This window comes from Homarus americanus, unplaced genomic scaffold, assembly GCF_018991925.1.
Source record: "Homarus americanus isolate GMGI-L3 unplaced genomic scaffold, GMGI_Hamer_2.0 scaffold41807, whole genome shotgun sequence".
Taxonomy (NCBI): Eukaryota; Metazoa; Arthropoda; class Malacostraca; order Decapoda; family Nephropidae; genus Homarus; species Homarus americanus.
The window spans coordinates 668,569-680,000 of NW_024717057.1; the positions used below are offsets into that span (position 1 = coordinate 668,569).

The 11,432-nt window shown below is 41.9% G+C and overlaps 1 protein-coding gene across 3 annotated transcripts in view; it reads left to right on the forward strand.

Annotated features, from left to right (window-relative positions):
* Positions 1–690: 690 nt before the first annotated feature.
* The window catches only part of LOC121858795, a 78,458-nt gene continuing 67,716 nt past the window's right edge, over positions 691–11,432 (forward strand). Inside the window, exons 1-2 of one of the 3 annotated variants that reach the window (XR_006087515.1) lie at positions 691–906; positions 8,794–11,432. The exon at positions 8,794–11,432 is cut by the window's right edge and continues 1,254 nt beyond it. Coding sequence is in view for 1 of the 3 variants with exons in the window: in XM_042355433.1 (XP_042211367.1) it covers positions 743–906 (164 nt within the window). In the remaining 2 variants the exon portion in view is untranslated. The remainder of the gene's footprint in view (positions 907–8,793) is intronic. The other 2 variants (XR_006087516.1, XM_042355433.1) reach the window with 2 other exon arrangements.

Genomic DNA, 11,432 nt, shown 5'->3' on the forward strand with positions numbered 1-11,432 from the left:
GCGGTATTGTACTTGTGTGTGTGTGTGTGCTGGGCCCGACATTATACACTAGTACTTTTATATGTTATTTTTATTATAATACTTTTATAATATTGAGTATTTTTTATTATTAATAGTTTTTGGCAATGACTCAATTTGATTGGCTGGGTCGTGTCGTCGGTTTTCATTAAGATTACATAATAATGTACCTTACAGCAGGTGCTGAGATTAATAGGAACCCAAAACTAAAGTTAGTTGTGTGCGCGTCCACCCCTGGCGCTGTGGACACAGTAACTCCAACAAATAAAGTGATATATAAACAAACTTGGCATATAGTTGTATCTCAACAAGATCTCAGATGACATTTAGTAGTTTCCATCATGTCACCTAACTTCATGCAGCGAGGCTGGAGATTTGCACACCTTTAGTGACATGTACATTTTACTCTGGAAAACGAAAGTCATGCACTGTTGCGCGAGGATTTTAGTTCATTTCAGTTGGATTATTTTAATGGACGTATTTCTGGGTTTGGTCTGTGCTTGTCCGGTTGTCTCGTCACGTACTTGTTCAAAGTGACCAGGGTATAAAATAGTGTCCGTTATTTGTTTGTTTCTTCTTAACTTTCAGAAGTTTTTAATGCCTTTTTTAAGCAGTGTTACCATTTTATTCAATTTATAGTTAAAGTTTATTTTTCTTTGCATCTCCAGATTCAGGGGGCGGGGAGCGAACCAGCCCGGGGCGTCTCTCCTTCGGTGACGGGGACATGGTGGGGCTGTCCCCCGCCGGAGGCTCCCCAGGCAGCCTCAAGGTACCCGGGGCTGTTGCTGCGACGTCAGGAGGACTCGGCAGGATCGCCAGACTGTTGGTGAAGGACACCTCACGCGGGGGCGAGGAGTCCTACAGGAGAAGGACCCATTCCCTGGAGAGGTAGGCGACGGAGGGTAGGAGGGGAGAGCGAGGGACGGGCAAACGGTCCTCCTCCTCCTCCTCCTGTACTAGTCTCTGTGCTCATATACACCAGTACCTGGTGCTGCCCCTCACACCGCTGTATCATTCATGTGCCACCGCTGTATCACTTATGTATCACTGCTGTATCTCTCATGTGTCACTGCTGTATCACTCATGTGTCACTTGTATCAATCATGTATCACTGCTGTATCACTCATGTGTCACTTGTATCAATCATGTATCACTGCTGTATCACTCATGTGTTACTGCTGTCACTCATGAGCCACCGCTGTATCACGTGTCACCGCTGTATCACTCATGTGTTACTGCTGTCACTCATGAGCCACTGCTGTATCACGTGTCATTGCTGTATCACTCATGTGTCACCGCTGTATCACTTAGGTGTTGCTGCTGTATCACTCATGTGTCATTTGTCATTCATGTGCCACTGCTGCATCACTTATATCGCTGATGTATCACTCATGTGTCATTGCTGTATCACTTGTGTACCACTCTGGTTTAATACTCAGTATCACACCATTATATAAAGCATGTGTCACTGCTGCATCACTCATAACACTGCTGTAACACCCTTGTGTCACATTGTTATAACACTCGTGTATCACTGCTTTATCACACACACACATGTCATTGCTTTATCATTTATGTGTCACTTCTCAATAGTGTACCCCAATGCTGGACCAGTTATGGGTCCCATTTATGCTGTATCACTCATGTGTCTTACTGATGCTGTATCACACATATATCACACTAATATATCACCCATGTGTCACGATGCTTTATCAATCATGTATCATACTGATATGTTACTCCTATATAACACTAAAGCTAAACCTAACACATGTCTCACTAATGCTGTATCACCCATGTGTCCTACTGCTCCACTACACAGGTGCCACACTGCTGAAGTGCCCATGTGTCTTGCTACACCACCCATGTGCCATAGTGCTGCACCTCCCATGTATCACACAGCTGCACCTCCCATGTGTCACACCGCTGCACCTCCCATGTGTCACACCGCTGCACCTTCCATGTGTCACACTGCTGCACCTTCCATATATCACACTGCTGCACCACCCATGTGTCACACTACTGCATCACCCATGTGTCAGACTGCTGCACCGTCCATGTGTCACACTGCTGCATCTTTCATTTGTCACACTGCTGCACTCATGTGTGTCACACCTGCACTTTTCATGTGTCACACTGCTGCACGTCTCGTGTGTCACATTGCTGCACCTCCCATGTATCACACTGCTGCACCTCCCATGTGTCACACTGCTGCACCCCATGTGTCACACCGCTGCACCTCCGTGTATCACACTGCTGCACCTCCCATGTGTCACACTGCTGCACCTCCCATCACACTACTGCACCTCCCATGTGTCACACTGCTGCACCTCCCATGTAACACACTGCTGCACCTCCTATGTATCACACTACTACACCTTCCATGTGTCGCACTGCTGCACCTCCCATGTATCACACTGCTGCATCTCCTATGTATCACACTGCTGCACCTCATATGTACCACACTGCTGCATCCCCATGTACCACACTGCTGCATCTCCTATGTATCACACTGCTGCACCTTCCATGTATCACACTGATGAACCTCCCATGTATCACACTGCTGCACCTCCTATGTATCACACTGCTGCACCACCCATGTGCCACACTGCTGCATCACCCATGCCTCTCACTGCTGCATCACCCATGTGTCACCCTGCTGCACCTCCCATGTGTCACACTGCTGCACCTTTCATGTATCACACTACTGCACCACCCATGTGTCACACTGTTGCATCACCCATGTCTCACACTGCTGCACCTCCCATGTGTCACACTGCTGCATCACCCATGTGTCACACTGTTGCAGTTCCCATGTGTCACTGCTGCACCACCTGTGTCACACTGCTGCACCACCCAAGTGTCACACTGCTGCACCTCCCATGTGTCACACTGCTGCACCTCCCATGTGTCACACTGCTGCACCTCCCATGTGTCACACTTCTGCACCACCCATGTGTCACACTGCTGCATCACCCATGTATAACACTGCTGCACCTTCCATGTGTCGCACTGCTGCATCATCCATGTGTCACACTGCTGCACCTCCCATGTATCACACTGCTGCACCTCCCATGTGTCACACTGCTGCACCTCCCATGTGTCACACTGCTGCACCTCCCATGTGTCACACTGCTGCATCACCCATGTGTCACACTGTTGCAGTTCCCATGTGTCACTGCTGCACCACCCAAGTGTCACACTGCTGCACCACCCAAGTATCACACTGCTACACCTTCCATCTATCACAACGCTACACCTCCCATGTATCACACTGCTGCCCCACCCATGTATATATTGCTGTATCACACATGTATCACTCACGTGTCACACTAACACAGCACCGTGTATGAGCACACCACCGATAGCATAGCATTAAAACTAAAAAGTCTTTGTTGCTACTGAAATAAACCTTTTAGCAGCACGTGTTCACTCACCTCTCAATTAATATATGTCTATTATTTTTAACGAAACCATTACAATAGCACAATTTATTTATTTTGTCTAGCTGAAGTGTGCCTGATTCTCTCAGGTTAAATCAGAGTTTAATCATGATTTTGCCTGGACTTTTATTCGGGTTAAATCAGAGTTTGATAATTGATTTATAATATAAATTTCTTCTCCTATGTTTGAATGGAAGGCGATTCAGGGCTCGCAAGTGGTATGTTTACTTCCATGGAGTGTCTTGTGTGGCCAGCGCACGGCAACAGCTGCTGATGTTTTTGTTCGTCGTCTCCGCCTCTGTGTCCTTAAATTTAATACTCTGAGTGGGGATGTCTATCTGCTGGACGCTGTCTTTTTTGTCGCCCTCCCTCACACCAAACCTCTCCTCCCGTTCTGTCAAGTTATCAAAACCACCCATATTATAATCCACTACTACACTTGCCTCACTATACAATCCATCCACATCACCCATTCACCGAATCCACTTACCCAACTCTCCCACCCACCCATCCATCCGCCCGCCCGCCCGCCCGCCCGCCCGCCTACTTACCCCACTTTTCCGACCACCCTCCTCCTTTAGAAACTTGTAACATTATTTGCTCCAGTTTACTACGTCAGCAGAGTCAGATCCCATAACTTGGCGTGGCAGTTTGAATATTGTTTCACATAAATTTGACTGGAGCGGCGCTGTCTCAGGTTAAGATTGTGGGGAAGTCCACCTTGTAGCACCACGTCCAGCAGAGAGGCTTCACACCTTGAGTTATTAAAATATCTAAACTGCTTTTGTTAAACTAACCTGCGAGGAATTAATCAACTTTATTTTATTCTGTTGCGGTGCAAGTGGCTTAGTACGAATGTCTGCTTGTCCTCCGTGATGGTTTCAGTGTTGTGGTGAATGTTGTGGCGTTGTGTTGTGACGTTTTGGCGTAATGCGGAGGCGGCCACCTGGCTCCCTCTTACCCGTCGACACACACCCTCCATAGTTATAGTGACAAGCGGGTAATTCCTGAGATGCATGTTTGGATGTTCCGCTTGTTATAATCAAATCCCACCCAAATATTTACACTCTTACCAAGTGTGATGTTTTCAACCCCGTGTAGAAAATGTACACGATGTTGCACAAACTTGCCAGTAATACCAACCATGTGGCAGACGGGACAAAAATTGAACCATTAGCAGAGAATAACCGACTAGTAGCTTGCTGGCTGGTGGAGCTGTCCACCAGCCAGCTCAGTGTTTACAAACTTAAAGGATCCTTAGCTTTTTCGATAGTCTTCATGCATTTCAGTAAGATAGTAAGATTCACTCTGGACTGGCTGGGATCAGTCTTGTAATAACGGGTCACTGGTTGCTGCCGGGAAATAAGGATGCAATATTGCTGACGGGAAATATGAGCAAGACGCCCACCAGGCTGGGGGCGCCACGGTCAGGGTCGGCGGAAATATACTGTGCTCATTATTTCTAAGATAGTGCGGAAACTCCGCGGCAGGGTTCATGGAGTAGGCTGGAGGCGAGAGAAGAAAAGACCGTTTCCATTTCCCGAATTGCTCGAGGGTATTGGATGCTGTGGTAGAGCAGCGCTGCGCTGACCACGATATATACGAGAGCTACTGTCTTGTGAGGCCCCTTGCCTGCGTTCGAAGTCAAAGTTAGGTTATTATTTTGATCAAAAGACGTACAGTACAGTACACACTAGGACTAAATTCATGGACAGCCGCACGAAACCTACACTATAGCAATGAGGAAAATCATGAGTTAAAAGTATATGATATGATATAAATAAAATAAGAAGTTTAATAAGTTTGAAAATCAAAATTAAAATAAAATAAAAATTTGCTTTAAAAGTCAAATGCGGTTAAGTACCCCTATTACAGTGAACGCCTCTACCCGACTCATTTAAAACCTACATAAAGGTGGTCTGGTGAGACGAGATGACAAAGAAACTACTGAGACTCAACGCGTTCTCTCTTTTCCGGTTACGGGAAGAAACCAACATACGGAGCTTTCAGAATCCACGTCCTGGCAGGTTCCTCGTAAGTTCAGCTGTTGCGGACTCGTGCTAGCATGGTTGAAGGTCAGGATGACTGTAATCTTGGGAAATGGGAATCTTTCAGACCTTAGATACCAGAAAATATATTTGTTAAGATTTTATAACTGTTATTGTTTTCAGAAAAGATCACGGATTTACTTTGGTGGTTTGTGAACTGAGAGACAGTCTATAACAGTGCTATTCAATCTGGATGGACAGTCCACCCTAGGGTGGGCGAGATTTGAAAGGATGGCGACACGTATGAATGTGTGTCACTTGCATTGTTTCTATGGAAACATGACGTCACCCGTAATATTTGAAACGTCAAACAATGAGAAAAAGAGTGCTGGGAAGTGGATTCAGTTTTAAATTTCTAAGTCAGTGCCCAGTTGGCTGTCATGGAGAGAGTAGGTTAGGTAGCGTTTCACTCTCTTTCTCAAGGCTTGTGTTGATATACCATGAAACTGGACGAAGCAACAGATGTGGGAGGGGAAATGCAGTTGATTGTGTACTGTTGCTTTCCAGATTTAGAGTCTAAGACAATAGTTGAACACTGTTTGTGCTGCCTCTAACTGGAGGTTAAAACAACACAGGAGAACATTTTCCAGAAACTGAATTATTTTATGATTGAAGAGGGCATTAAATGGACGAAATGCAAATCCGTCACTGATTCACCAAAACATTCATAATTATACCTATGATTCTTTAATTCATTATTGTCCTTTAATTAGTTTAATAAAAAGTAATTTTGTTCCGAATGGAAAAATATATATTAAATTACATTACAATACAAAATGGTAAATAAATACAAGTGAAACTGATGTTTTGTTTTTTCTCTTTCATGATTAGCAAAAAATTGGTTACCACTTGGGGTGGACAGCTTTTAAGTTCCATCACTAGGGGTGGACGACATCAAAAAAGGTTGAATAGCATTGGTCTGTAAAAAAAAAAGGCTACTGATGTTTCTGCTAAGTGTTAAGTAAGGTATTAAAAGAATTGCTACTCAGATGAAGTTGTTTGAAATTAGAGAAGAAAGTATAATAAGACAGCAATATGTTTATCACCATATATGGCAGGTGTAGGTATAAACTCTTACAATAGTTACAAGAAACTTTGCACGCTGACAAGCCAGGGTCCAGCGTGGACTAGTTAAGAGAGTTGATAGCTACATATATTAAGTGATATATTGGTGCAAGCAAGACGATGTTAAGTAAGTGATTTACTTTGTTTCGTGGTATAATGTCGAAAAATGCTTCTCTATCATTTTAATAATTTGTTAAAAAAATACATTAAAAAGCTATAAAAGACTTGGAAATGCAGACGAATAAGAATAATCAACGACGCCCGCGTATACTAAGGTCAGTCTGGCCCGCACATAGTAGCTGTGATGGAAGGGTGGGTGACTGAAAAAACGGGACGCGAAAGATGGTGGGATAAATAATGTACTCAAACCCAGTCTCTCCTCCCTTATTTCCCTGTCTGAAAATAAGATATATACATTTCCTCAGAATTGAATGGATGTTTGCTCTGTACAGTATATTCATCAGTTCACATTTTTTTTTTTTAATATTTCCCCGTCTCACCAGCTCAGCAGAATTCTTCAAAAGCGTTAACGCAGAATTTGGTAATTTTTTTCTCAGAGGTCTGACTCACAGGTTGGGGCGTAAAGGTGATGTTTTCCTGTAAATACATAGATCATTCATTCATTAATTGTAAAATGAATATACAATAGTAGTATCAATGAATTAGACTTCTTAATTTATTTATTTACAAAATATACGTAATTATATTGAATTATAATTATACTGTAGCTCTCTCTTAGTGCGAAACCTATTTTATGAACTCGTGGTGAAATAAATAAATAAATATATAAAATCCAGTCACACGGGTGTGGAGGGAGGGAGGGAGGAGGTAGGGGGTGTGGAGGTAGGTAGGAACTAAGGGGGTGTGGAGGAGAAAGGGAGGAACTATGGGGTATGGATGGATGGAGGGAGGGAGGGAGGGAGGGAGGTAGGGGTAGATGGAAGGAGGAACTAGGGGGGTGTGGGGAGGTAGAATTCGGGGGGTGTGGAGGGGAAGGAGGAGCTAGGAGGTGGATGGAGGGAGGAACTAGGGGGTGTGGATTGGGGAGGAACGAGGGGGTGTGGAGGAGGGAGAAAGGAACTAGGGGTGTGGAGGTAGGTAGGAACTAAGGGGTGTGGAGGAGAAAGGGAGGAACTGTGGGGTATGGATGGAGGAGGAGGGGAGGGGAGGGAGGGAGGAACTAGGGGTGTGGAGGAGGGAGGAACTAGGGGGTGTGGAGGGAGGAGAAAGGAACTAGGGGTGTGGTGGTAGGTAGGAAACTAAGGGGTGTGGAGGAGAAAGGGAGGAACTATGGGGTATGGATGGATGGAGGGAGGGAGAGAGGAACTAGAGGGGTGTGGAGGAGGGAGGAACTAGGGGAGTGGAGGGAGGGGGAACTAGGGGGTGGAGGAGGGAGGAACTAGAGGGGTGTGGAGGAAGGGAGGAACTAAGGGAGGAAGGGAGGAACTAAGGGTGTGTGGAGGGAGGGAGGAACTAGGGGTGTGTGGAGGGAGGGAGGAACTAGGGGTGTGTGGAGGGAGAGAACAGGATATATCGGTAAAACTTCACGTGTTTAATATCTGTTCAGTGTCTGCACCTCAGTTTGTGAACCTCACGGCCCCATGTTAAGTGTGTTCCGTGGTGTAGTGGGTACTGTCCCCCAGAGTGTACCATGGGTGAGTCTGGTGTGGCCGGGGTGTTAAGGAACCTGATAGAGGTCTTCTACAGAGCTGAACACTCAGCTCTTCATCGCCTGATCATGGTTCTCCTTTCTATCTCTCTTCACTAGTGTTTTCATTGAATTTATTTTTAATGTTGATTTCTATGTTCCTTTAATCCAGTTAAATTGTTTTATTAACAGATGCAGCAATAATGATGTTTTTCCATATCTGTAGATACTGTGTTAGGTTTTATTTTTATCTTTTATGTGAGTATTTTACACACTCACACCTATATATATATATATATATATATATATATATATATATATATATATATATATATATATATATATATATATATATATATATATATATATATATATATATATATATATATATATATATATATAATGCAAATTTCATTTAAATTAAGAGTTATTAAAATTTATTAATTACACTCCATTACTTCTCTCTGCACTACATAGTGATTTCAGTCACTTCACCTGTAAATGTTTTCCTCATACCTTCATCCTTGTTTCCCCTCACCCTGGCTAACACTCTCACTCTCCTCAACGCCAGACGTTCTCTGCGACTCCGTTTCCATCGGCCGTCCATGCAGGAAGCATCGATCAGATTGTTCAGGAAAGAGATTTTGGGTTGCTACTGGGAAAACCTTTTCCTCTACCTTTACTTTTAACTCAGATGGGGGTGTGGCAGCCAGAGCCGCCCCCTCCCAGGCCTGCATGCTTCCGCTATCACTCATTCAAGCTTCCTAGTTCCCCTTGGAGCTGGAGTTGGTCATGTTGCTTTGTGATCCACAATACATGTCACCATACACACACGGCTAATACCACAGCTTCACTGTTAATTTTTATTAATATAATAACTATGTGAATGAAATCAATATAAGCTGTGATTATTTTACAGTACTGAAAACTGTACGTAAATTAATTTCGTCTCTACATAATGTTATTTTGGAAATAATTTTCATTTCTTTCTCTGATTTTGCTAACTGTAAAATAAAATCAATCTCAGCTGCCTGCTAAAACATTTCAAGTCTTATCAGTAACAATATGAATTAATGTGGATATAAATACTGTACAGTATGTTGTAGTAATGCCCTTTCCTAACTAGTGTCAGTCCAGCAGGAGCCACACCCCTACATGAGAAATACCCGTGTCGAAACTTACCTCTTACATATACAGTACTTTGGTATCTTGCTTGTTTAATCGCAGTTCCAACGCTTTGCTCAGCCTCCAGTACTGTATACTGTGTTCTGTACAGCACTCAGCGTCGCTTGGAGTCTTGTCTTGTGTTCCTTTGTCAGTCGTCTCGTACAATGTATGCAGGTACTTATTATTGCTCTTGGTAATACTTTCATTCTTTATCACTCTTTTTAATTATCTTTCATCTTTACGTATAATATTTGCGAGATTTTTGTTTTTATTTTCATGTCATTTACTGATAGAAGTTGAAATGTATCGCGTTAGCATGTATACCCAATCACCGTAAGTCTTCTTTGTCCGTTGGAGAAGTGTTAGGATACTAGAGTTCCCCCTGTGCTAGTGCCTCACAACTCTCTCTCTCTCGTCATGGTTTTCTTTGTCGGGCCAACTGATGTAATGTTGGTATGGTAGACGGTAAGAATTTTGTCGTCTTTTAAATGTGTTTAGGAATGCTCGCTCTTTTTCCCTCATCAAGATTTCTACGTTAGTTAATGATTCGGATGCATCATTTTCTTGTCTGCATATTTATTGATATTCGTGTACTCAGGAGTTAAGATAAAATGTGGATCATCGCCAGAGATATGTTCACAATAACGTCTATTTAAGTTTATGCCGCTGTTGTCAATATAATTTCTTATATTTATAGTTTTAATTAATTAAATTTGTCAATAAAAAATCAGGAGGACATAGTTTTATTTTGCCTTAATTTTATTGTTCTTATATTAACTCATTCATTGTGTTAGTTTTCCCCAGACGCTACGACATTCATCAATATTAGTTCTAGTTTAAGATCACTAAATTCTTTCTAATATCAGCAACTTAGAGCTAATACCTCAGGATTTCATTTGCCTGTATTCTTTTGCTAATTAAAAAGGAACTTACATTATACAATACTGTATATAGATATCTTCCCGTGTTGTCCGTGTGTAAACCGCTAATTAATTGACGAGTGGTGAATTTCTTCTCTAAAAGTTTATCATCTAATTGACTGCGAGGGTCAGACCATCAGAAAAACTATTCTGAATTGTCCCTTAATAAGAGTGTAGTCACTGTTGTGACTGTATATTTTAAGCTATGCATATTTCGGAAATAATACGTTAGGTGTAGACTGTGTTGTAATTAGTTGCAATACAGTGTAAATGTGTTCTGACAGATTTGAGATAACATTATGACAATAGCTGAAAACCACGTATTTGAATTCATTTTTATTGCTTCCATATAGGATAGAAGGAATGTTATCATCACAAATTGAGTTTCCGATTACAGTATTAGGATTTGACATGAGTAACAAGATATTTATTGAAGTATAGAATTATCCTACAGCTTGGATGAAATAATTTTTTTAGATGAATTAGCAGAAAATGGGTCAAATTTCAAGTTCTAGCTCTCATATTTTACAATTTGTGTTGAACTAGTGTATTGCTAACCTTGTTCTGCGCTTAACAACTTTAGTTGTTGAAGGGCATTAATAACATTATAATAACTAACAGTTTCAAGAACCTATTCGTTCCACTTTTGTTCGGATTTCCGAGAGGATCGATAAAACTGCATTTAAATATCTACTTGCTATTGATTCTTGCCAAGATTTTCATGACTATATCATTAGCTATTGTAATATTTTATTAATTGAATAATATATTATAATATTTGGTAATTGTCAAGCCCTCACACAAGGTCTATATGGATCCTATTATAGACCTTACCCTGGCAAACAATACCGCGCCATAAGAGAGCACAACATATATGGCGGGACATTGTAATCACTGAACTAGATTAGATCTATAAAAGTTTTACTCGGAAACAAATAATTCTTTGCAGTATTTCATCAAAACCTTAGATTTGAAGTGTACTATGATTAGAAAAATTTAAAAATTAGATAAATAAGATCAAATACCTGAATTGAAGTTGAATAAAATAATGTGTTAATTCTCAAAACCAGTCAGTTGAACTTTAATTAGCCTTTGAACTGGCGATGATCCCCATTTGATTGGA